Genomic DNA, 26,737 nt, shown 5'->3' on the forward strand with positions numbered 1-26,737 from the left:
GTGCAGTTAATGAACTGCAGCTTAGACAAGCTGAGAAACAGTGCTGGGCCTTCCAGCAAGAACCTGGAAAATAACAGCATCAAGCTGAGTGCTCTTTAAGAGAAAAAAATAAGCAGTAAAAACTGCTTGTGTGCATCTGCCTAAAGTAAACCCGGCATATATGTGTGTGTCTGTATCAATTATGCACACACGCCTCCCTAGCCATGCTTTGTTGTTTTGGGGCTTTAAACTTTTAGTACTTCACTGTCTTAAAACTCAACAATTATTTCCAGTCGGTGTGTGCACAGGAGTTGTCAAACACGTGTAAAACTGTCTGGAGGTCGTACTGATGGGCTGGAGGTGTGACTTTGGTGGTGTGGCCGTCTGGGGCTGTTTGGGCATTTAGGTTGGCTCTTTGGGGCTGGTGCAGGTGGTCCAGGACCATAAGGACATTAAAGCGACCTGTTTGTTCCTGTTTCGGGACTGCCAAGGTTGCTTCGGTGATTGCAGCACGACTGAGCAACCCGTCCTCAAAACACGCCTGGTTTCTGGGAAGCGTTGGTGTTGCTGTGGGTATTTCGGCTGTGTTGTGGTTGGGCAGGTCACATCTCGTGGCAGGAAAGTGGCTGGTACACGTGGCTCTCGCCTGCTGCGGCCCCGTTTAGCTACAGAGATGCTGAATGGGCTGTTTGATTTGTAAGTGATTGTCAAGAGCTGTCGCAAAGCTTTGACATGGAGAAAATAATGCTGTTTGGTCGCAAGGGGCTTAGCTTTATGGGCAGAGGTTTGCGCAGGTCCTTTCTGTACATTTCTAGGAAATCTGTACTTAGAAGTAGTTCTGGCCCAGTCAGGATCAATAATTGTGCCAAGAGGTAAAGTGGACTAAAAGATAGGAATATGCTCAGAAATAGTAAAAAAGATGTATTTGCTGTTACTTTCCAGTAAGCGTGTGCGACGGTCTGACGTGGGACACCTATGTGAGCTGTCGGCCACTCTCCTCTGGTTCAGAATTTGGGAGGGCAGATTTTAAAAGGTCACGAGTGCTGCCTGGGTCACGCAGCCACTGCAACAGCGGGGCTGTCTCGCAGGCGAGGACGCGCGGTGGCATGTCCTGGGGCTGGCCCTGCATTTCTGTGGGCTGCTTTGTGCCGAACGGTAATTTTCTCAGTTGCTGAACTCCCTGTCCGGAGAGGAAGTTTCGAAACGTCAATTCATCTCATTAAGCGACAGCTCGTACTGGTGGCCGTTTGCAGCGATGAAGTGCCGAGGTTGCGTTTGTGGTGCGCAGATGGGCGAGTGCGTCGCTGAAGGAATAAATTAGGGTTTGCAGTTGTGGGAGAAAGGGTGGCCTGTGGCATCAGGGAGCAGACGGGGTTACAGCCCGACGCGGGTGATCTTCACTCGCTCTCCAAACAGGCGCTGCGGGGAGTGCTTTGGCACGGTTCGCAGTGCTGTCGTGTCTCACTTGACTAAATTTAGGGGTGTCACCTTTGGAGGGAGGGTGGCCGGGGCAAGGCGGAGCTGATCAGCCAGAACCATAGCCTCTGCTTTTTGTCAAGGGTGTTTCTGCCACGTTCAATATTTGGTTGAGAATTTAAACCCAAACTTGCTTCAGGGCTGTCTGACCCTCATGACAGCTAAAATGTCACGGTAGAGCTCCACCAGCCCGCTTTCCGTGTCCCCCGGCAGCAGTTAATCTGCTTCTCACAGGGCTCTGGTCTCTCTCAGGCTGTAGAGATGTTAGAAATGTTACTGCTGGCGGCAGTGAGAAGGAAACCAAATTAAAAAGAGAGCAGCAGGGTAGGGAGAGCAGAGTGCCTCTGGGGAGAGGCTGTGGCTGCTGCAGGGTCAGAGGAGCAGCAGTGCAGCCCGTGAGACACCCCTGCGCACCGGCTCCCACGTTACCCCTCTGCTTTCAGCAGGCACGTGACTCTGTTTTCGGACACGTCTTCCCCTTCCTCTTAGAGCTCGTCCTGCCTGGGGAAGCGGGCGTGCAAGCGGCAGGGCTGAGCCGAGGGCCGGCAGCAGCCCAGCTCCCTGCCTGCACGCAGGAGAGCCCGCGACCCGGAGGTGGTCGTTGTGCTCAAAGCCACATTTAAAAACAAACTGGGCTCGACAAAGGCTGGGAAGGTGTAGGCGAGTCTCTAGCAACCTATTTGGTGGAGGCCAGAGAGAGGAAGTGACTCAGCCGCCGGGGAGGAGATAGCAGCAGGGAGCTGCGGATAAACGCGCAGAGAGAGGCAGGCTGATGCTTAGCAGGAGCCTGTTTCTCTTCCCTGAGATCTTTTTACTCCAGGAGTCAGACGCTTGAGATGGGAGAAGACTTACTGGCACCTTGCTCTCCTCTTGCACCACCCTGTTGCAACCGTGGGGCGTTTCAAGCCCTTCTGTTCCTTGGCCTGGCTCGAGGCCGGCTCTCGTTGAGCAGGTAGAGGCGTGTTTGTGGGTGCACGGAAGTTGCACACTTCATTCGGGCGCGGAGGGGTGCCCCCGCGCCCGTGTAATCGGTGGCACTCGTCTAACGACACGCAGCTGGCAGGGCACGCCGAAGCGTGCATGGCTAGCGGGCTGCCGGAGGACGAGCTTTTGTCTCGAACAAAGGGGCTGCAGCCCCCCCGCTACCTCCCCGCTGCCCGGGCAGAAAGACCACTCGCCCGCATCCCCGAAGGAGGGGGAGGCTGCTTTTTCTTGTTCTGTTCCTGAACTGTGGTTTCAGCTCTTGAGAAGTGGGATTGCAACACCGGTGTTCGCCGTGCCAGTTGCGGGGTTGACCTTAGATAATTTATATAACGCAGTTGCGCTTCCTGGGCTGCTGTACACAGGCTGTCGTGTTTGTTTGTGGGGAATTTTGCTGGGGTATTCCACAACCATGTGGAATTTAGCTGTAAGGATGTGGGAGCTAGGAGAGCTCACTTTTTGCCTGTGAGACAATATTTGAGGGATATTTTTTCCCCTCTTTAAATGTTTAAACAATAACATGAATCCTCGTCCTGATTTGTTGCAGTGGCTCATCTTCCTTACAGCTCAGTGTATCTGCTGTATTTTTTCCCCAAATAGCTCTGGCTCAGCTTTGACAAACGTACACTGTACGTGGTACAAGAAAGCATCTCTGATGGGTTTGCCTTGCCATCGAAGGGCAGCGAAGCCCACCCTGGCCGGGTCTTCAGCAGCAGCCGGGTGCTGCAGCGCGGTTGCCCGTCGGAGCCTTTCGGTGTTTGCAAGATGCGGTGCGAGCGGGGGGTGCGGGCTGTCGGTGTGCCAGCCCGCGCCGGGGCAGCCGGTGAGAGCCCACGTGCCTTATCGCCTCCGTGTGCCTCCTCGGCGCGCGGGTGGCACCGTCCCCACGTCTCTTGCACGCTTACGGCACTTACGCTGAGCCCGGTGCCTCCCTGGGCGGCTTTCCCATTTGCACCCGCGTGTTCCCAGGGGAGGGCTGTGTTTGGGGGCAGAGGTCTGCCCCGGCCCTCTGCTCATGCTGGAGTGGGGCAGCTCACCTGCCCTTCCTTCAACCCTGCTCTTGCAGCCCGCTCCTGGGGTTGGTTTAGGAGCGCGCGCTGCTGGCAGAGTGCTGATGCGTTCAGAAAGCGAGCAAGTAAGCAATTTTGTTCTTGATCTGTCTTTATTTGCAGCACCTGCCTCCAGCACAGCGTGCTTTTACTGCGCCCTGACCCTGAGCGAGCGCTCCCGACGCCGCTCGGGGTCTCTTCCCGTACAGAGAGGGGCTTGGTGTGGGCTGCGGGAGGTGCTGCTGGCCAGCACTGTTTTGAAGTGTGTGGTTTGGGTACAGTAGGTTCAGTGCTAAACCTTTTAAAATTATCTCCTTCAAAATGGTTTCTAGAGCCACAGTTCTGGCTCTCGGGTTCCGCAGAGTTAACTAAATCAACTGTCTTTAGTGGGAAAAAAAATTGCATAAAGCTGGGAGCCTCCAGACTGTGCAGGTTACAGATCCAGCACTGTGGGAGCAGCATCTCTCTGCCCGAGACTTCTCCTCCTTCCTTCTCCTTTCGCTCGTGCGGCATCTCCCCACATCCAGAGACGTTGCCGAGAGCCTACGTGCTGCCTGGCAGCCGCTGAACAAGTAAAGCCAGCTTTTTTCCCAGCAATTTCAGCAGCTTGTGAGGCTTCGTGCGGCTCCTCGTCTGTGTGCCGCGCTGAAAGGAGGCTATGCATTTAAAAAGAGAAATATTAGAAAATTGTGATATTAAGAAGCACGCGGAGGAGCGTCCTGCAGAGACAGCAGGGAGAAGGGGACAGTCCTGCTGGGAAGCCACCTGCGGGGAGGTGGGCATGGGCGGCTGGCGCAGAGCGAGGCGCAGCGGTGCTCCTCCCGGCGCTGGTGCCTGCGGCGCTGAGCCGCGGCTGAGTCATGGGCTGACTCAACGGCACCAGACTGCCGGCGCGGGGCCGGGCACTCCCTGCCTCCCGCGCAGGCTGCGGAGCGGACGGCAGCGTGGCGGGTTTTGTACTGCTCTGTGCCGCGCATACCGGATCAGGTAACGCCGCTGGAAGGTCGGCTTGAAATGCACGGTCCAGAGTGCAAAATTCATTATATCCACTCGGGCTGCAGACAGTTTCTTTAGCTTGATGTCAGGCTGTCACTTGAGTCTCTTGGCTCAAGGTGGAGCTGTGGAAAGGCCTTCAGTCATCATCGGGGAGAGTTAGGACTTAATGCAAACGTCTGAGCGCTGTGAGTTAATTTTGGCCTCCAAGAGCTCTCCCTGGGAGCTGGAAAGACCCGCGCAAGGCTGGGTCAAAACTCAGGTCCGCAGCAGTGCTGGGTGCCCCGTTACCTCCCTGGGTGCAGGAGGTCTGCCTCCTCTGAGGAGTCACTTGGGAGAAGCAAGGAGTACGCTGGCGTTTATTTTGCCTTTGCAGGGTTGCTGCTGGTTTTTCGTGCCTCCAGCCCTTCGACTTCCACTGCTGCTCCTCAGACTTGTGCGAAATCTTGAGGACTGGTTTTGTGTGTGTTTGGTGGCAAAATCAGTGCACGTAGAGAGAAACTTGGTTTTGGCCAGATCGCGTCCAAACCTTGCCAGCGCTAAATAATACCCCGGCTTAACTAAATGTACTCTTAACAGCAGAGGCACTGGAGCCATCCTGTGCTCCTGCCCACTGCCATGGCCATGTAGAGCTAGCACAGCGCCTGCTGCTCTTGGTCGGCGAGAGCTGCGGACGGGGTGCCCTTCGTCCACAGCCAAACGCCTTGCTTGTGTAAAGTTCCCCAAACACCAGAAAAATCCTAATTTTGAAGTGTTTTGTCACGGAGACTTTTGAGTCTCTGGCAGCTCTTGAGCCGAGCGCTTGGCAAACCTGAACTCTCCCTACAGCCTCCCCAAGGAGGGCACAGGAGGGGTTTCCGTGTGTCTGACAGTGCTGTGGAAAGGGACCTTCGGTGGGTTGGATGCCATTTAAACCCAGTGGGTGCTAACCTGAAAGCTGGAGCCCTCGGGTCCGGCAGCGATGGCGAGCTGCCTCCTCCTCCACCAGCCCGGCAACAGCTCGTGGCTGAGCAGGAGCCCGGTTCTCCCCTTGCTGCCCCGGCGGCGCTGCCTCCAACCCGAGCATTGCCGCTTCCCGTCCCGGCCAGGATGGGAAGGGCGATCGGTGTGTGGTTTAGCAGCATTGTGGCTTCGGGTCATGGGATTTCTCAGCATCGCTTGATATTTTTGTTATTGTTGCTACAGTTGTTTGAGTTGAACCAAACGTCATGGCAGGCTGTGCGGCCGTGGCAGGGCAGGCAGCGGCAGCGATGCTGGTGCCAGGGCTGGCGGAGGTGTGGGACCCGCCGTGGTGCAGGGCACAGAGCAGGCGGAGGCTCCTGTTCTGGAGATGGAGAAGAGCAGCTTCCCATGCCTGCAGGAATAACAATGGCATCATCCGCATCTGTTGTGGTCTCGTGGCTTTTGATGGTCATCTGAGCTCGGGGAGAGGTGGCTAGACTGTGGATGGGGAGGAGAACTGGAAAACACGGCCTGAGAGCCCGGCAGGCCCTGCAGCTGAAATGTGGAAGTCCTTAAGCTGCTTCTGTCTCTTGCTTTGAAAAAGAGAAATAAAAGCAATACCATGCTTTTAAGTTCTTGAATAATAAAGTAGGTGTAAGCTGGAACTAAGAAGCTGGTGGAACTACTCTGTGTCCCCAGCCCTCCCACGTCCTCAGCCCCTTGCCCTCGCTTGCCACCCCTCCCAGCTGCCCATCACACGCTGCCCATGTTGGGGGGGGGTGTTGGTGACCCCCGGCCATGGGCTGGCACTGCCACGGGGCTGGGGCGATGTCCATCCATCCAGCTCCCTTCTGACTTGGGATGTCTGGCAGCTTTCTTGCCCCCACGCTGAGGTCCCTTCCCGACAGGCAGCAGGTTTCTGAGGCTTTGTGTTGCAGTCCCCACAATTTATTTAGACGCCACGACACGTGTTTTTAGCAAGCAGCCGTACCCACGGAGCAGCTACCGCTGAAGGTGCCGTGGGTGCCCCGTCCCTCTGCAGAGCACCTGAGCGCTCGCCGCGAGGCTCCACCCTGGCGCGGGAAGGTTTTGCTTTTTGGGGAAGAGGAAAGAGACAAAACCGCAGCCAGCCCTCCGAGCTGGTCTATGCACACAGACCTTTCCCTGGCTCCGGAGGGCTGTCCGGGAGCCCCGGGCAGAGCCCAGGAGGTTGCACCCGGCTGGGACGTGTTGCTGGTGGACTGGGGTTAGCGTGAGTACGGTCAGCAGGAGCTGGCCTCGGAGCGTCAAACTTCCGCTGCTTCGCAGCCTCCTTCATGCTAATCCCCCGAGTATGTTATGTGACGCTAATTACTAGGTTAGAAAATGCTTGATGAATCAGATGACCTAAACCATCGTCCTCTCCCGGAGCCGGCTGTTGGGTTGCCTAATGCCTGCGAGTGTTTGGAGCAGCACTGCATGGGAACGGGCTCGTTAGTCACAAGTTGCGAGGCTGGCGAGGGAATCCGTGAGAAGCAAATTGCTGGCTTATTAAAAAATGCATCTGCGTACGGAACTGTTATTTGTGCGCATTTTCTGTCGCTGGCTTCGGTCTGATGTGTGCAGCTGGGGGACTCTAATGGGCTGTGCTGCATTGGGTCTTTCTTCGGTTGTATAATTTCAGTCCTTTTACTAAAATAGTCAAGAAACTGTTCTCACCTAGCAACCGGGGAGAGAGTGAATGTCAGAGCTTCTCCGTTTCTAGCTGGGCTCCATAATGCCGGTACAGTGTGGATAGACTGGCAAACACCAGCCTTCAGATCACCCTTAGAAACTCCCCGTGTGCATCAGCCATCTGGGAAGTGCTGTGCGGAAAAGCAGGTCGTTTTATGACGGGAGCTGCCATAAATCTCCCTCCTCCCCCCGCGTCACCTCCTTAACATGCAGAGTGAGAGGTTGCAGTGTGCTGTGTCTCTGTGAACCAAAAATCTATCAATGATGGCTTTTTCCTTAATACAAGAGCTTTTATCAGTGCTGTCTGCAGAGTGTCCTGCCCCCAGCTCCCTGGCCGGGCAACCGTACAGGGAGCCTTCCTCCCCCATCCTCCCTCCTCCGGCTCTTTCTGTTTCATGGGAAATGAAAGGTCTGGACCTGAAAATTGGTCTCTCTCGGAATTATTCGTGTTTAACGTGGAGATTGTTGTTTCTGATATAAGCCTCTTGGTTCCCCTCACAGCAGTTTGTTAGCTGGTGGCCACTCTGGTGAGAAGATGCATTTGCACATTTCTCCACAACCGTGTTGTCTGTCCTACACGCCTAGGGAGAACGCCTGTATTTGGATCACAGGCTATCACACAGCATTAAGCCTCTCTAGCCGAATTATGCTTTTAAAACTACGCAGGCCCTGGTCCCAGTGGTTGCAGGATCCTCTGTCCCCGGGGAGCCGAGCTGAGCGGTGAGGACGGTGGGCTCAGCTCCACGCAGTGACCTGACGTGGTTATAAACGGGCTTGTTCCTCCCGCCGGCACCTCTCCTCCGCTCCTGACTGTCGAAGCCGCCGTCTCCGCCATCCGTTCAGCTTAGCTGTGCAGGGTGAGTCTCTGGCTCTGGACCCTCTCCATCCTTCAGCTTAGGAAACAGCTCGCTGCTGTATGGGAGCGGCTCAGGGCGCCTTCCTTGCTGTTCTGCTGAAGCAGACCCTGCTACAGCTTTTCCTCTCGTTTTCCTCCTCGGTTTCCTTTTTGGCACCTGCTTTCATTTGGCTGATCAGCCAGACACCATCTCCTGTCTCTGCCCCTCAGTCTGTGCTGCAGGCTCTGCAGCGTGGCCATGAACTCCTGGTGCAAAGCGTGCCTCCTCCCTGCACTGGCCCTCAGGTGCAGCTCTCCAGCCCGGGTGCTGTGTTTCTCTGCTTCATGATGGTCTCCGTGCAGTCATGCCAGCCCTGTTTGCCCTTCTCGCTGCGCTCTTCGCAGCCTCGCATTCACCTGGCTTCCGTCCTGCTCCCCGGCTTGTTCATCTGCCCGAGCCGTTGCGCTGCTTCCCATTTCACGCCGCTGCTGCCCTTAACCTGCTGCTGCTCCGCTCCCTGCGTCCCTGCAGCGCTGCCACCTCAAAGGCTTCCCCTCGGCACCCTCCTGTGTGATGTCCTTAAATTCTGGGGTGCCCACGGAGCCTTGGGACGTGGTTGTGTCATGCTGCTTTTGACTTGCGATTGTTCTTCAGCACCCATTGGTCCGTGTCTGCAGGTGCCCTGCGAGCATGTGTCAGCATCCGCACGCTGCGGCTCCGGGCTGCTCGTGCTCAGGTTAAACCTGCTTTTCCCCTGCTTTGAGCTGACGTGCTCCAAAACGTTCTGTGCCCTACAACTTCTGCAGGAAAAATTAGTCACCCTCACGCATGCTGGGCCATGGATGGGGAAAGCAGAGGCTTGTGTGGTCTCTCGGGGTGCAGTGCAGTCTCTGTTGCTGTCTGTGCCGTTCTGATTTATTCTTACTGATCTTCTGTTTGTGTGCAAATAAACGGCAAATAAACCGTTGAAAATCCCAACTCATTGGCGAGCCAACAGTCACTTCCTCCGGGCAGCGCCGCGATGTTCAGTGGGAGCTGCTTATTTGGAAATGGTATTTTTCCTCAGGGTACCACCTTATATGCGTGTGTTGTCATGTCGGAGCGGTTTAAACAGATGCTTTCTGCATTACAGGGTACGACGCGTTCATGGGGAGCGAGGAGCTGCGCTGCTCAGCCGCAGCTCCGGGTTGGAGCTCCCGTCCCCACAGCCTGCCAGCATCTCACAGTGCGTGTTCGAGAAAGCTCTGAAAGATTTTTCCATCACTGCCCTTTTCTCTTTCCTTCCTTGCCTCTCTTCTCTCTCCCGTTCCGGCTGGGGCGGGCGTTCGGCCTGCAGGGTGCTGCCCTGCACGCAGAGCCAGCCCTGCAGCACCGAATGGCTCTGTGCGAAGCAGGAGCTGCCCTGGGACCTCCGTGGAGCTGCCGAGGCGCTTCCGGCAGCCCCGGGTTTGCGCTCCCCCTTGCAGCAGCGCGACTGTCGCATGACCTGGAGTCGAATTTGGGCACGAGAATCACCTGCGGGCTAATGCTCAAACCCCTCTGTCCAGGGAACCTGCTCGTCTTCTGCCTTTCGCGAGCCCCTCGGGCTTAGTGCGATGAACGGAAGGAGAAGCGGTTCCCCGGCTGCGTTCGGCAGCCACAGCTCTGCTCAGATCCTGCTTTCCCCTTTAAGCTTGTGCACGCGGTTCCTGCTAACGTCAGCGTGAGGGAAGAGCCGAGCAGGATCCCCAGATTAAACCACGGCAGCGCCGGGCTGGAGCTTTGCTCTGGAGGTTTGCAGAAGGCTGAAGCGAGCAGCAAACAAGCGGCTTCAAAAATAGTTGAATGGAGGTGAGGCTCATCCCCGGGCGGGCGCGCCGTGCATCGCTGCGGCCTTCCTTCCCACCGGGATCGGCGTGCACGGTCCGGCCGCCGTCGCTGGTGATCGGCAGCGAGATAACCGTGGCGGGGGCCTCCTTGCCTCTGCACTCCCTTGGACCTCTGGTTTTTGTGCTTCCACGCAGGGACTGGCATGTGTACCGCCTTGCTAGAGGGGTTTTAGTGTACAATAACCTTTATTCCCGTTTGCTGAGGTGTTTACCCACTGTGAGCGTTTCTCTTAATTTGCTGCGTGTTGCTGCAAGGTGTTACAGAAAAGCATTTAATTAGAGGAGAAGGAGCAGCCAGTGGCACTGGATGCTGTTGAGCAGAGATCTTCCTGCAGGTGCCCCTTTTTGAATCTCCTGAAAACCAGATTCTGAGTGAAGTCGTCTGGGTTAAGTAAAACACGTTTGCAGCTCTGTTAGCCTGGGGCCGGCCAGGAGCGGGGAATCCAGCCCAGAGCCGTCCTGGCGCTTCGCTCACGCGAGGCCGAGCAGGACCCTGCCGGGCGCCCTGCTGAGGCTGAGAATGGGAAGCGGAGCTGCCGGCGACACGGCACGCGTCCGCTGGGAGCAGCTCCGCCATCCTTCCTGCTCACGTTTCACACCCGCTTACAGGCATCGCTTCTGCGGTCCTTCCGCGCGCCTGAGCTTCGTGCCGCGCAGGGAGCCGGGGGCTGCCGCGCTGCCCGCGCTGGGGTGCCGGCACTGAGAGCCGCCGGGCGCAGCCCAGCCCTGCCCTGCTCCTTATGCAACCGGCACAGGACGCGCAGCCGGCGGCCTATTTCCCCCCAAACGCTTAACGAAGTCGGCTTAACGAGCATCTCATTGCGAAGGGGCTAGTACCGTGTTTCTCTGCTGCCTTCCGCCGGGGAGGCCTGGGGGGAACGGGAGAGCGACGAGTGGGAAATCCCCTCGCTGCCGCGCAGAAGGAGGCACCAAGGAGCGAAGTGCCGCGGTCACGCAGCGCGTGAGCAGGACTAGGTGCGATCCTCCGGCGCCGGCAACCCGTGCAGCGCCAGGCGATGCCGCCTTCCTGCAGGGAAGCACGCAGGAGCCCGAGTCCTCAGCTGCCTCAGCCGACCCTCTCTGCCTCACCACGGCAAGCGCTTTCCAATTTATTTTTATCTTGTTGATCACATGCTTTTTAATGTTCAATGTTCTGTGGAGGAGGAGATTTCTGTAACTGCAGAATTAATAGGAGTTTCGGGGTTTTTGGTTGAACTTGGTAATCAATTTTTGCAAATCACAGGCTCACGCTGACAACCTGCAGCAGCCAAGTAATATTAATGAAAATGTCCCTATTCTGATCGTGGCTCCCTCCGCACGTACGCGCAGCGCAGCCCTCCGCCGCGTGCAACCCTTGCGCGTCGCTCGTACTTCAGAGACGCTGCCCGGTGGCACCGGCCGAGGCGTTAGCCAGCGCGACCCCCTCGAGCGTCGTCGCGCCTCGCTTTGCAGCGCGGCTGGCTGCGGCCACGAGCCGCCTGCTGAGCCGAGGCGTGCGGGGAGGCCGGGCCTTCACCCGCCGCCCGGCAGAGCGGGGCTTAACGAGCCTGCTTCGAACAGCAGCTCCGGAGCCTAACGAGGAGTAGGAAGGCGCTGCGTATGCCCATCAGGTGTCCCTGTGCTCGGGGCGAGCGTGCCTGGCGGGACACCCTGCTCAGCGGCGTAGCTCCTGGAACCGCTCAGCCTCAATTGTTTTCTTACCGTAAGCACGTTGAGTTTAATTTTATTTTCAGACATTAAAAAACCATCCGCTTTCCTGTGATCTGATTTCATCTTCTAGCTCTGTGGCGGCTGCCAAGGTGACTGAAATACGGCTTCGGAGAATTAGACCGGGATTCTCCTTCAATGCACAGACGTGTCTCCGGGGCTTGTACTTGGGGAGGGCCGGCCTGTGCTGTCTGGTTGGAGAGGATCCCTGGTACGGAGATGTTATTTCTTAAATGTACGGGATCCCAGGTGCAGGGGGTCGATGGAAATCTTCTGCTCTGGATGAGACCTTTGCAGCGGGATAGCAGCAGAGGATGGCACCTTTGTGCGTGGTGCGGAGAAAAGGTTTTCGGAGCTGCCTGCTCGTCAGTCGAGGCAGCGCAGGAGGTGCAAGCGGCATGAATCGAGCTGGAGCGGTGGAGACGTCCCCTCAGGCTGCTGCCCTCACCTGCCGGAGACTCTTACTCCGCTGGCAGTTCGGTGAATGAACGAGGAAACCTGTGCTTCGGCACAAAGTCCGGTGATGGAGTTTAAACCCGTCCGTCGGCAGTTTTGACCGACCTGCTGGACTTTGCGCGGGGGCGAAGCAGGCTCTGCCCTGCTGCTGGCCGCGGGCTGGTGACCCGCACTGACAAAACGACAAATACAGCCGGGTGAGCAGAGCCGGGCTAGAGCAAGTTGCAGGATTTGCCTTTCCCCAGCCTGCCGGGCCCTGCCTTGCCACGGGGTGGTGGTAGGGAAGAGGCTGGAAGCAGCTAGTCCGTTAAGCTTGCGTCTGCGTGTTCCGTTGCAGATCCTCTTGGGCCTCGGCATCTCCCCACGCGCTTTTTGCTCCCGGTCTCAGGACGCTGGAGCTGGGGACTGGGGCAGACACTGGGTGATGACTTGGTGGGGTTTCCCCTCCCCGGCTGCTGGGAGTTGAAGCCCTGTTTCTTGGAGAGCGTTATCAGACATTTACTTGTTTGCAGAACTCCTTGAATCACCCCTGTAATGTTCCTCGGATTCCCAAAATAGTAAGCATGTTTAGAGTCAAAGGATTGAGCAGAAGAGAGCCCTTGCCTTTACTCTCTCGCTGGAAGACTTGGTGTACCGTATTGGCAGCGTAGCCAGCCCACGTGGAAGTACTCCAGGTTGTAGCGTTCCTCTTCGGGGGGGAGCAGGTACTTGCAGCCTTGCTGTGATAAATAACCCCCCCGACTCCTCGGTGGCTTCCGGCAGCATCATGGCGAGAACCAGTCCCTGCTGGGGCTGAGCCTGAGCCTGGCAGCACCCAGGGGCTGGTGGCTCTGCGAGTCAAAACTCACGTTCATTAAAAAGGTTTTTACTTTGTGCTCCAACGGCGCAGGCGGGATTTGCTCTCTTGAAAGGCAAGCGCCATCGGTTTGAGAACAGCTTCTGCTTACGCGGGAGGTTTTGAATGGCTCGTCTGTACGTGGCGCTTTCATTACATCATTACAGCAAGGTGTTTTGCTGCTCGGGTTTCTCGAGCAGCGTCGAACCGGCTGTGATTCGACCTGGTGTTTGAGCGTGCGACGTGAGGGCCGGGAGCCACTCACCTCCGTTTGGTAACTTAAATTTATAAGTGTGGCTGCTAAGAATATCGTTACCGGCCCTCTGCACGCAGCAGGAGCCCTGCAGTCAGCCTGGGTAGAAACAAACTGTATCAATGCTTAGAAATAGATGTGAGCAAAGCTGGGTTTTCCACTCGCACGCACCATACCTTCCTTATGCTTCTTTGTGGGTTTAGGACAGTTGCCGGGTGGGAGGGATGCAGCTTGGCTGCTGGCAAGGAACTGCCGTGCTGCTCTGCAGTTACGTATTCTGTCTCTCTTGCTCGGCTGGCTCCGTGAAAGGAAACTTAATTTTTGTTTCCTGAACTGGCACCTTGAAACTTTGTTCGCCAAACGCATCCCTGCAGCGGCTGCGGCTCTGCAGACGCGCTGGAGAGCGTGCAGCAGGATTTGTGCTCCCACCGGCCAGCATCAACAAGCAAGCAAGCCAGAAGCGCAGGGGAAGGGCTGCGGGCTCTCCTCGCATGCGAAAAGGATCAATACTTGCGTAAAGAAAACGGGAAAAAACGCTTCAGAAAAGCTGTCGAGTCAGGCTCCTTGCAGAGGTTAGGTGTGCGAGCCGGGCTGAGCGGGGCGGCGGGGAGGGAGGCAGCAAGTTGCACAGTGCTCGGCGAGGTCCAGTTCTCACCAGTCTGCAGCGGGGCTGCTGCATGGGGCGCTGGGAGCAGGGCTGGAGGCGCAGGGAGAGGCTGGGGTTTTGTCCTGCTCTTGTGCGCACGGCGTGCCCGCAGCAAATACCGGCTCTAGAGGCGGTTGCGCTCAGTCCCTCAGCAGGAGCTGCCTTTGCAGCCGGATGATTTAGGAGACCAAGTGTCAGGCTGGGGCTTGGGGGATGACAAGCCAGGCCCGGGGGTTTCCTCCTCCCCTCCTGCCTGTTTGGGATTTTTTGAGAGGGTTGCAGGAGTAGATGTGGCTGCGCAGCCATCGGCCGGTCTGCAGGTGGGTGCTCTGCGCTAGGCTGGAAGCAGCCGCTTTGGGAGGAGAGGGCCAGCCCGGCGCTCCCCGGGCCAGCGCACCCGTTTGGCTGCAGGGTCCTTGGTTCGATGGTGATGAGGGGGTGAGATGGCAACGTTTCCGAGCTGTCAGCCTGTATCTTGTTAGCACTCTTTGTTGATGCTTTTAGATGCCTCCAGTTCAGTCCATGCTGTGGTGGTGTAAGGCTGCGTACGCTCCTCGAAGCACCATGGCATGAAATGGAGGCTCCTAGAAGCAAGATGGAAGGTACAGTACTGGCAGCGGCCCCACGAAGGACCCGCTCCCTCCCTCTTGCACTACTGTTTGATGGTGGGGGGAGAGCTGGTAGAAGCCTGTGCCGGGAGAGGCTGTCGGAGGAGCCGGCGGGCAGCAGGAGCGGTCTGTGTCCCGGCTGCAACCGCAGCAGCGTGAGCCCGGGTGGCTACCCCGGGTGCCGATGCTCCCACCACAGGGATGCACCCTTCACCGTAGGCTTTTCAATTTGGGAGATACGGAAACAGAGTTGGAGAGCTGTTAGCACTTTGCTCGGAAACGAAGGTGATTTTCAGCTACGGTGACGTTCACGGCTCGCGTTTCTGTGTCTCCTTGCACCACAGAAAAGCAAGGCCCAGAGCGGAAGAGGATTAAAAAGGAGCCCGCCACCAGAAAGCCTGGCTTGCTCTTCGGAATGGGCCTTTCGGGGATCCGGGCAGGCTACCCGCTCTCCGAGCGCCAGCAAGTCGCTCTCCTTATGCAGATGACAGCAGAAGAGTCTGCGAACAGCCCAGGTGAGATCCGGAGGGTGGTTTTGCTCAGAGGCGAGGGCGGACGGGCGTGAGCGTGTAGCAGGAGGCTTCTCAGTGCCCGGCCCGGTTTGGGTAGCTCCTCGCCGGCAGCAGAGATGGGGGGGGCTGGTATGCTGCTCCGTGGGGTCTCCCCGCTCTCCGCCCTGTAGGTAGGATGCTGGAGTGGGGGGCAGCGGACACCCGCTCCCACGGGGCTCTGCAGGTGACTCCAGGCGCGGGCTGCCGCCGGGGTTCACGCACGGCTGCGGCTGCCCTTCCTTCTTCCAGTACAAGGCAGCAGCAGGAGATGTCCTCGGGCTGAATCCAGGCCACCACTGAGCCTGCCCTGGCTGCTTAACTACAGTCTTCGGTTCCACGGGAGCCTCCTCCACGTCAGAGCTTCGCGTTTTCCACTGGCGTCTCAGGCTAACTCAGTAAAGGAGCATTGTGAATAAAGTTAAAATGTCATCCTCTGTGGGTTTTTTAATGTTTCTTCTTGTGGAGACGGGTAAGACGTGTAACCACTGCAACTGTAACTTGAGATGCGGAGCAGCTGGAATGTGTTTACCACAGATTTTGTATTTTAGTAATTTTTATCTGTTGCATACATGACCCCCCCAGGGTTCTTGGAGGCACTGTGCTATCCATGTGCGCACATCTGCATCCTACACACAAACGTCGCAGCTTTTAGCCATGTATTTTGTTGTTCTAACACCAATCTAGCTGCTTATGTTGCTGTTACTTGGGAGGGAAAAAAAAAAAGCAAAAAGCTGTGTAGTTCTCAGAGGATTCAGACGTTCTCCCAGGAAACGTGCAGTCTCCTCCCCAGGCTGTCAGACCTCACCATGTACTCGGTAAAAGGGCACGTCCCTTAGGAAATGAGGTTTTAGGGTAAGGAACTGCATTGTCTGCTCCTAAATCATGGGATTGCCTACAGTCTTTGCAAGGACTGCAGTTCCCTCCGGTGGGCTTCGGCAGCCTGCCGTTAATATCTGCATTATACACACACAAGCTTTCCTGTCTTCGCATCGACTTCAGAGGCTCGGTTGCCTCTGGGTGCCTTGCGGTGAGCGTTTCGGGGAGAGGCGAGATGAAACGTGTTGCAAGAGCTCCCTCTAAGGGTTCGGGGCTTCCTTTGAATTGCGGTCCTTGACTCTCGTTTCTCTCCTCCACGCAGTTGACACAACACCAAAGCATCCCTCTCAGTCTACAGTTTGTCAGAAGGGAACTCCTAACTCTGCCTCCAAAACCAAAGATAAAGTAAATAAGAGAAATGAGCGAGGAGAGACTCGGCTGCATCGAGCTGCCATCCGAGGAGATGCGCGGCGCATCAAGGAGCTCATTATCGAGGGTGCAGATGTCAATGTGAAAGACTTTGCAGGTAACCGGCCCGCTGGCGGTACTGGTGGGGCAGCCCACGATCCGAACATTTTCCCGCCCGGTTGCACGTTCCACCTCCGAGAATGGCTCCCACCAGAGAAAGTGATTTCTTCGTAACATGGGTTTGCTACGTGTAAAGAGGGGTTTAATCAAAAGTAATGATTTTTCCCTTTTGGGGAAGGAAAATTCTTGGTGTCCTTAAAAAAAAACCAAAACCCAACCTACTACGGATTTGTCAAAATAAAAAATCCCTGAAAAGCATCAGTTGGAGTTTGGGAGCTAAATTCCCAGGCTGTCCTGTCTGCCCTGAACGTGCTCCCGCTCAGGGCAGTGGTGCTGGGCTGGGTTTGATCCGTAGAGATCCCTGGGGCTGCCATGGCTCCATGCTCTGAATGTGTCACCGGGACCCTCTGCTCCATTTTCTTGTGTCCTTCCACATGGGTGCCGTCTTGGAAGTCTGGAGGGGGATTTGCAGGGAGGTGGGCTCTTTTAGCTCTTTTTTCACTTAAAATATGAGAAATTATGTGCACAAAAATACTGAAAAGAGTGGATTTGTAAAGTCATCGCTCCAGAGTTGAATGGCTGATGCCTACAGCTTTCTGGGTTTGTTTTTAAGTACCGAACGTCGGGTGCCGCTGACGGGGAGCAGTGCGAACGTGAAGGGCAAGGTCAGGCTCCCAGCTGCGCCAGCCAGGCGTCGGAGTTAGAGGAGACATTGACCGTCCTGAGGCTCAGCGCAGGCGTGGCATCTCCTCCTCCTCCTCCTCCTCAGCAGTGCTGCCAAGCTCCTGCTTCTGGTGGTGGGAATGGGGAAAGGAGCCTGGGAGTGGGGCTGCAGCCGAGCCTGGGACGGGAATGGCTGGAGTCCTGCGGCGAGAAGGCGCAGCGAGAGGATGGGCAGTGCCGTTCGTGCACACCCATACCAACGATGGGGCTAAATCTGCATGAGGCAGCCTTTCTTCCAGCACGTCCGAGAGCTTGACTTTGCTCTTTGCTGTTCTCTTCGCACGATTTTGGGGCTATAAATAGATATGCATGTTCCTCCGCCTGTATGATTAATATCAGTGCTAGACTGAAGCATCAGTTGTGATTAATTCTGGTCACAGGTGCCCCTTTGTAACGCTCCAAGTGAAGGTAACGGAATGAGCTCCCACGACACTATCGGCAAAATACCGAAGGAGTCACGCACGTTTGCTGGGAAACTTCAAAACAGTTTCTGCTTAAAAATACTCTGTTTGAACATGATAAAATATTTCATTCTGTGTGCTTTGGAGATTTGTTTGAGAACTAGAGCCACCGTTACTGTGGAGACCTGCTGTTTGGTTTCTCCCCGAGCCGGGGGCCTGTTTTGCGGCGGCGTGGCCGCTTGCTTTGCAGAGCCCACAGAAAATATTTGTGAGGCCTGTGTGGGGGATGTTCCAGAGCGATGTCTGCAGTGCAGAGCTCAGTCCTGATCTGGGCAGCAGTGTTTCCCTTACAGAGGAGTTGGAAGGGGAAAGGATTTGAGACCCACCTTCCACATGGCATCAGCAATTCTCTTAATTTCCTACACAAAACTTTGCCTTTCCATTTCCCCCGGCTGTGTCCGTTCTGGCAGATGATCTGTCTGCAGCACATTGCGTGACCAGAGGGAAAAGTGGGATTCGTTCAACTACCGCCTGGTTGAAGTAGCAAGGCAGAGCTGCAGGTTTCTTCCTGCTGTGCCATGAGGAGCTGGGCAAACGAGACCATCTTCTTGGCCATCAGAGCCACAAATCCCTTGACACACCAGCACCTGCAGCGTCTGTGGGCAGAGGTTACTTCTCAGTCTCCAACTTTTCTCCATGAAGGTGACGTCCGTGTTCTTAGTGTCCCTTTGCTTGCAGGCTGGACGGCGTTGCATGAGGCATGCAACCGGGGTTACTACGATGTTGCAAAGCAGTTGCTTGCTGCGGGCGCCGAAGTCAACACAAAGGGGTTGGATGACGACACCCCGCTGCACGACGCAGCAAATAACGGGCACTTCAAGGTTGGTTTTTGCTGGGTTTCGTAGCTGTGTTTCTAATGACTTTTTTTTTTCCTTGTGCTTCAAGCAGCCAACTGTGCAAACACAGAGCTTCTGGTTATTTTATTATCATTTGCTGCTGATAGCTATGTAGTGGGCAAGAATTTCCCTGCCCCAGTGCTGTTGAGTGTTTTACTTGGTCTTCCCCTGTGCAGAGGAGAGTTCATTCTTCTTCTGGACTAGGACAGGCAACATGGCTTTGTATCTTGTTCTTCTCCCTGCTTCCCTCCCCAAGATGGTTCATGTTGCTGGTTTTTGTCCCTGTTCTTATTGACAGCTGTTAGTACTGTAATGTGTGTCCTGAGGACATTCTGCTTGAGGACACCCCCCTTTTAGTTATATATGAAAGTCGTACAAAAAGCCTGGAGTCGAAACATCATGAGCATCTTCAAGTCTCAATTTCTGTTTTCAGGTGGTGAAATTGTTGTTACATTACGGCGGGAACCCTCATCAAAGCAACAGGAAGGGCGAGACACCTTTAAAAGTAGCTAATTCTCCCACCATGGTGAATCTGCTCCTGGGAAAGACCACGTACCCCTCTAGCGAAGAGAGCTCAACAGGTGAGATTGACCTTTATGTGAACATGGGAGTGATGTTTGTGGCCTGCAGCTGTCTGTTAATACAGAGACGTTAAGAGGACAGTGAAGTTAGACTCTTGTCAGAATATCTGCACGCTGCTGCCACGGTCAGGAGTCCATCTGTAGCTGTAACCCAAATTCAGACAACATAACTACCAGCCTTTAGCTCCGGGAGCTCTAGCTGTTTGCCCTGGAAGCCTACGTTGTGATCACTTGCCTGGTGCAATCGAGATGTAGGATTGGAAGCCAATTGCAGGTAAATGGATGTCTTACCTTTAAAACGTGGGTAATATTCCAGCGTGTGAGTAGAGAGGAGGAGGTTTGTGTGCACGTCGTGTATTCCCATTCCTCCCCGGCCGGGGGGCACGGCGCTCGGCGCTGCGGGCGCTGACATTTCAGGCGGTGCTCCCAGACCGTCCCCCAGCAGAGCACTCTGCTAGAGCCTGTCCTGCAAGTACCACCATTGCGGCTGTGCCAGGTGGGACACGCTGCAGGTTTTAATTAGTGCTAATTGGAGTTTCAGTCTTACGGGGAGTCTTGACCTACGCTGCTTGCAGTCATAACCCTGTTAAAAAGTTTTTCTCTTGATAGACCCTGGATGTTGTTTTGAGGAGCACCCTGTGCAGGTTTGAGACTGGATATAGCTATCCCTGTCTAAAAGATCTCCCAACCTGGCGTTTCAAGCTTTCAGCTGCAAACTTAGCAAAGGCTGGGTGAGGCAAAGGGCGGCAGGGCCGTCGCAGGGGTTCACGTCTGCAGCAGACTGATGCTGTTCCCTCCCCGAAGCCCCTCGCAGCCCATAACGAGTTGTTCTTCTCTCTCTGCAGAGACCTCAGAAGAGGAGGATGCCCCTTCCTTCGCTCCCTCCAGCTCTGTTGATGGCAATAACACAGACTCAGAGTTTGAGAAGGGTTTGAAGCACAAGCCCAAGGCCCAGGAGCCCCCCAAAACCATCACCCCAGTGAAGGATGAGTATGAATTTGATGAGGACGATGAGCAGGACCGGGTCCCGCCAGTCGATGACAAACATTTGCTGAAAAAGGATTACAGAAAAGAGACTAAAGCAAACAGTTTCATTTCCATACCCAAAATGGAAGTGAAAACTTATACTAAAAATAACACAATTACACCAAAGAAAGCTGCCCACCGCATCCTGTCGGACAGCTCGGACGAGGAGGAGACGAGCGTTGCTGTGGGGACGGGGGAGAAGCTGCGACTTTCGACCCACTCGATATTGCCCAGCAGCAAGATTCGGGAGCCCGCCAGCACAAAGCCGCAGAAGGAGAAAAGCAAAGTAAAAAAGAAGCGGAAGAAGGAGACGAAAAGCAAAGAGGTTCGGTTTGGCAAAAAAAATGACAAATTTTGTTCCTCTGAATCAGAGAGTGAAAACGTGGAGAGTGAGGAGGATGATAGAGACTCTCTTCAGAGCTCTAGCTGTGTAAAGGACTCCAGGCTAGTGCTAAAGGAATCCTCCTTGTTTAACTCTCTGTCTGCCTCATCGACCTCTTCTCATGGGAGTTTAGCATCCCAGAAACATAATCCCAATCTTACAGAACAGCACTCCAAGCACTGGAGGACGGACAATTGGAAAACCATATCTTCTCCGGCTTGGTCAGATGTCAGTTCCTTATCGGACTCCACCAGGACGAGACTGACGAGCGAGTCAGACTACTCGTCCGAGGACTCAAGCTTAGAGTCGCTAAAACCAGTCAGGAAGAAACCAGAGCACAAAAAGAAAAACACCCCACACAACACTGTTTCTGAGAAAAAGAATTCATTCCATAGTAATGTGGATGGAGCAATTCCAAAGCTGGACAAGGAGGGGAAGGTTGTTAAAAAGCATAAAACAAAACACAAACATAAAAACAAGGAGAAGGGGCAGTGTCCCATCAGCCAAGACATTAAAATAATCAAAACGTTTTCTTTTGAGTTTGAGGACTCTAAACAAAAGCCTGAGAAAGGCTTGATAGTAGAGACAGAAAATCCAGTCGAAAACAAATTGAAAGTGTTAAAGCATGAGCGAGAACACAGTAAGAAGGAGGAGAAGCTCCCCAAAGGTAAAGCGGAGGAGAAGGAATGGTTGTTTAAAGATGAGACTGGAAAATCCTCAAAAGAGGAGAAATCATTAAGAAAAGTCAAAGATGGTAGTAAAGACATGAGCAAATCCTTCAGAGAAGGATTAAGTAAATCAGAAAAAGAGAAACCTGTAAAGGAGAAGTCTCCCAAAGAGGAGAAGCCGAGAATACACAAAGAGGAGAGAAAGAAGAAGTCAAAGGACAAGCAGTCAAAATCTGAAAAGAAGAATGAGCTGAAGGAGGAGAAGGTTGCTAAACTAGAGAAGGAAAAATCCTTCAAGGAAGAGAAAGAAAAATGCAAAAAAGAAAAACTTTACAGGGATGAGTCTGGGTTTGATGAGTTTAATAACAAGAACCAATTTCCCGAAAGCGAGGACACGAAGTTCAGCCTTTCGGATGATCAGCAAGAGAGGTGGTTTTCAGACTTGTCTTCTGATTCATCCTTTGATTTCAAAGGTGAAGATAGCTGGGATTCTCCAGTAACAGATTTCAGGGAGATTAAAAATGACACCGTGGCAAAACTAATCATAGAACCCATGAAAGAGGAAATTAAAGACAAGAAAAAGGAAAACAAAACGAAAGAGAAGAAGGAATACAACGAGAAACGTAATGAAAAGGACACTTTCTTAAAAAAGAAAGAGAGGGACTATGTGGACAAGAGCTCCGAGAAGAAAAAGGACCAAACGGACAGACACAAAATTACTCCCAGTTATTTGCCTGAAAAGGATAAGAAAAGGAAGGATTCTGCAGAGAGCGTCAAGGAGAGGAAAGAAAAAGATACAGGTGAAACCAACAAAGACAGAAAAGATTCCTCTGATGGCTCTAAAGATCGAAAAGATACCAAAATGAAGCAGGAGGAGCCCTATCGAGATGACTTCAAAGAATACGGCTGCGAAACGTTCTTCAAGGATAAGTCTGACCCTGAATTCAGCAGTAAAACTCTGGAGAGTTGGGAGAGGCACCATTCTGGGAAGGAAAAGGAGAAGAAAGATGCTCCCGATAAAGAAAAAAAAGAAAAGCTGAAGCCAGAAAAATATAAGGAAAAATCCAAAGAAGGCGACAAGGAGAAAAATGAAAAAGTTGCTCCTGAGAAAATCCTGAAAGACAAAGAACTAGACAAGAATTTCAAAGAGAAAAAAGAAACTAAGGAGAAATACAAAGATCTGCACAGCAAAGACAAAGAAAGGAAGAGTTCTTTTGACCAGGTGAAAGAGAAGAAAGAGAAAAACTTCTCCACAGATCGAGAGGATTTCTCCGAGAAAAAGGATGAGAAGAAAGGCAAGGAGAAGAGCTGGTACAGCATTGCAGACATCTTCACAGATGAAAGCGAAGACGAGAGGGATGATTACAGCTTGACTGGGTTCAAAGTCAGCGACTCCACTGGGAGCGAAATGCATCGGCTGGACAGTCTGCAGGAGAAGGACGACGGCACAGCTGCCGAGAAGGAGCTGTACCCTGACAAACACCGCAAGTACTCCTCCGACCGGCAACATTCAGGAGAGAAGCAGAAAGATAAGGACTCCAAGGAGAAGAAAAAGGACAAAGGAACATCGGAAGGGGGAAAAGAGAAGAAGGAGAAGAGTTCCTTTGAAAAACACAAAGAGAAGAAGGATAAAGATTCTACCGAGAAGTACAAAGACAGGAAAGACAGAACGTCCATAGATTCCACTCAAGAGAAGAAAACCAAGCAAAAGCTCCCAGAAAAGGTTGAAAAGAAACATGCCAGTGATGACAAGGTGAAAAGCAAGCATAAGGAGAAGCCGGACAAAGAGCATTCCAAAGAGAAAAAGTCTTCAAAAGGAGGGGAGTCGGAGAAGAGTCTGCTGGAGAAACTGGAGGAGGAGGCTCTGAATGACTATAGAGATGACTCCAATGACAAAATCAGCGAGATCTCTTCTGACAGCTTCACAGACAGAGGACAAGATCCAGGACTGACCAGCCTCTTTGAGTCTTCTAACCTCTCTCTTACTGATGCCACTGAAGAAAAGTTTAAGGACTCTCTCCCTTTACCCTGCTTGCAGGACAAACTCAAGGAGAAGGAGAGACACAGACATTCCTCATCTTCGTCAAAGAAAAGTCACGAGAAGGAAAAAGCAAAGAAGGAGAAGACGGAGAAAAAGGAAAAAACAGAAGAATTCAAAGACTCCAGCAGCAGAAAGGATTCCACTCATTACGAAAAAGATTTCTCTGTGGATGGGGAGGCTTTTAGCACTTCCTACAGCATAAAGGCAGAGCCTGATGAGGAACCAGAGAAAAGCATTGATTACTTATTTTCTGAAAAGAAAGATAAAAATGATTCTGAAAGAGAGCTGTCAAAGAAGGCGGAAAAAGAAAAGACTTACGGTTCCAGCACCATCAGCACAGTTAAAGAGAAAAAGAAGCGAGATAAACACAAGGAAAAATGGAAGGAGGAAAAGGAAAAGCATAGAGACAAACATGCAGATGGTTTCTTTAAACATCACAAAGACGAGCCAAAGTCAACTCTTAAAGACAAGGACAGTCCTCAAGTTACCACCTTTAAAGATAAATCAAAGGAGGACAGCCTCAAATTCGGTGAGACCAAACTTAAGGAGAAGCTCAAGGAGAACCAAGAGAAAGACAAATCAGAGTCAATAAAAATAAGCAATGGGAACGAAAAAATAACCCTTTCCAAAGACAGCGGCAAGAAAGATGCCAGGCCAAGGGAGAAACTTCTGGGAGACGGTGATTTGATGATGACCAGCTTTGAGAGGATGCTGAGCCAGAAGGACCTGGAAATCGAGGAGCGCCACAAAAGGCACAAAGAGAGAATGAAGCAAATGGAGAAAATGAGGCACAGGTCCGGAGACCCCAAATTAAAGGACAAACTTAAAAGCTCAGAAGATGTGCGCAAGAGGAGTCTGGATCTGGCAACGAAGAAGCCGTTAACGCTGGATACTCAGCTCAAGGACAAGAAACTTAAAGAGCTGGGTCCACTGACTCCTATACTGTCACCGGAAAACAAGGCACAGCCTGCTGTTGGGACAGACTCCAAGGACTGGATAACGGGTCCTCAGCTGAAGGAGATCCTCCCGGCGTCTCCCAGGCCAGATCAGAACCGGCCGACGGGAGTCCCGACCCCGGCATCCGTCGTCTCTTGTCCAAGCTACGAGGAGGTGATGCAGACGCCCAGGACTCCTTCGTGCAGCAACGAAGACTACACGGACCTGATGTTTGAATGCGCGGACTCGCAGCACTCGCTGCCCATATCCACAATGTCCATGAACGCCTGTTCTCCATCCTTCTTCGACAGATACGCGAATGTTTCCAGTGGGCTCCCCGAGAATCCGAGTCAGACCCCGACTCGTACCATACCCTCCACGAACCTTTATCGTTCCATCTCAGTTGACATCAGAAGGGCACCTGAAGAAGAATTCAGTGTCGGAGATAAATTTTTCAGACAGCAAAGCGTGCCGGCGACATCAAATTACGACTCCCCAGTGCAGCATTTAATGGAGGAGAAAGTTCCCCTTCCTTCTGTTCCTGCTGAGAAGTTCCAGTGTTTATCTCCTGGGTATTACTCACCAGATTATGGGGTTTCTTCACCGAAAGTGGAAGCTTTGCACTGTGCGCCGGGAGCTGTCAGCGGAGTCGCCCAGTCCCCTGAAAGTGTCTTTTCTGGTTTACAAGCAAAATCCTCCCCTTCGCACAGAGATGAATTGCTGGCTCCTTCGGTGGAAAGTGCTCTTCCCCCCGACCTTGGCATGCCCTTGGATACCACGGAAGAGCAGCAAGCTACTGCCTCCATTATGCCGCCAGAATCTACCTACTTGGCACCAATTGAAGAAAACCATTTTAGTTCGGGTATGCCAGAACAAAACAATATAGACTGGGATAACCCTCCTTCCAGAAACCCTGAGACCGCCATACCTCCCAGCCTGATGGGTAACCCGGCAGAGCACTCTGTCAGCTGGTCCATGGGCTCAGAGCTTCTGATGAAATCTCCCCAGAGGTATTCCGAGTCCCCTAAACCTCCACTCTGCTCCTTGGAGCCGATTCATCCCACACCGGTAGCCTTCATTCCCACAGATACTTCCTACCCCGTTTCTCCCATATCATACCCTCTGTCAGTGTCTGAACCGGGGCTCGATGAAGTCAAGGAGGATGCTGAGGAAGCCGTTCCAGGAGAAACAGCAAACGCCGAAGAGCAGGCACCGTACATGTCCCCTACTAGGTTAGACACATTCTTCAATAACTGCAAGCCTCTTCCAGAAGAAGCACCTGAGATACCTCCAGAGCCCCCGTGTATGCCAGCAGAACCTCAGGCAGAAGTTGTTAGTGCGCCAGAAAACAACTATTTGGAAAACAATAACGCCGGGCCTGCAAATACAGAGGAGGCGGTAACGTGGCCTGATCCCTTCACCAATACAGAAGACGACTTGGACCTTGGCCCCTTCTCGCTACCAGAGCTGCCACTCCAACCCAAGGATGTTGCGGAGACAGAGATGGCCGAGGCAGAAGTGGTAGAAGAAGGCCCGGCGGCAGCTTCAGAAACAAGCACTGGGATCATTAAAGCCAGCGTGTCCGTAATAGCGTCCGGTGAGCCGGAGGAGCCACCAGCCAGCCAGGCAGCTGCTGTCCTGCCCGTGGAGACGGAGCCACAAGCAGAGGAGCAGAAATCAGAAGTGGCTGCACAAGAAGCCACCTCAGAAGCGCTGAACGTGGCTGAGGAGAAAGGAGCGGAGGACTCAGAAGCACAAATTTTCCAACAGACCCCGTCCGAGTCTGCTCAGGCGGAGAGCAAAGAGGTGGAGGCTGTGCACGAAGACCTGTCCTCTTCTGGTGGGGTGGCAGAGAGCAGCACGCAGACCTGTCCCCCACCCGCGGCCACCGCCGAGGGCAGCGCTTTGCAGGAGGGTGCTGCGGCACGCGGTGGGAGCCAAGTCCCTTCCTCCCAGGCAGATGCACCTCCGGGCAACGCTCAAGCAGAAATTGTTGAACCCGTACAAAAACCAGTAGCAGAAGCTCCCAAACCGCCCAAAATAGAAGAGATTCCTCAGCGAATTACCAGGAACCGGGCTCAGATGCTCGCCAACCAAAACAAGCAGAACGCCGCCTCTTCTGAGAAGGAATTTCCTCCTGTTTCTGCGCCCGCCACACGTGCCAAAGGCCGCATTACAGAGGAGGACGATTCCCAGGCTCAGCACCCGCGCAAGCGCCGCTTCCAGCGCTCCAACCAGCAGCTTCAGCAGCAGATCAACACGTCCACCCAGCAGACGAGGGAGATGATACAGCAAACACTGGCAGCTATCGTAGATGCTATAAAACTGGACGACATTGAACCTTATCACAGTGACAGGTCCAACCCCTACTTTGAGTACCTCCAGATCAGGAAAAAGATCGAAGAGAAGCGGAAAATCCTCTGCTATATTACCCCCCAAGCTCCGCAGTGCTACGCCGAATATGTCACCTATACAGGCTCCTACCTGTTGGATGGCAAGCCTCTAAGCAAGCTCCATATTCCAGTGGTGAGTCCCCTTCTCTCTTTAAACCGCAGCGTCAGGGACTGTCCCCTCCCTTGCTGCTACAAACACGGCCAGATTGTCCCCTCTGCATCGTGAGCGCCCTTGCAATGCCGATGGCACCCCGCCATGGCTTTAGCCTACTTTAGAACGTGCTCACGACGACAAATCTAAGCCTCGCTTAGTGGATGGCTGCGTGATAAATGCATCCTCTGAGGTGCTGTGTTTTTACAGAGAAGACCTTGGGGGCTGTGCTTAGGAACCTGAGATTTGTTCAGGCTTTAGAGCGAGTTCGTATGAATCCACTGGATTTGAGGCTGGAAGGC

At 53.7% G+C, this 26,737-nt stretch overlaps 1 protein-coding gene across 1 annotated transcript in view; it reads left to right on the forward strand.

The window, feature by feature from the left end:
• Positions 1-26,737, forward strand: part of ANKRD11 (ankyrin repeat domain containing 11) — a gene marked incomplete at both ends in the record, with an annotated part of 39,514 nt that overhangs the window by 9,353 nt on the left and 3,424 nt on the right. Inside the window, 5 exons of the mRNA XM_082005565.1 lie at positions 14,687-14,857; positions 16,032-16,235; positions 18,100-18,242; positions 18,691-18,838; positions 19,684-26,417. Of these exons, the coding sequence (XP_081861691.1) occupies positions 14,687-14,857; positions 16,032-16,235; positions 18,100-18,242; positions 18,691-18,838; positions 19,684-26,417 (7,400 nt within the window). The remainder of the gene's footprint in view (positions 1-14,686; positions 14,858-16,031; positions 16,236-18,099; positions 18,243-18,690; positions 18,839-19,683; positions 26,418-26,737) is intronic.

Source organism: Phaethon aethereus, assembly GCF_964289735.1.
Source record: "Phaethon aethereus genome assembly, chromosome: 13".
Classification (NCBI taxonomy): Eukaryota; Metazoa; Chordata; class Aves; order Phaethontiformes; family Phaethontidae; genus Phaethon; species Phaethon aethereus.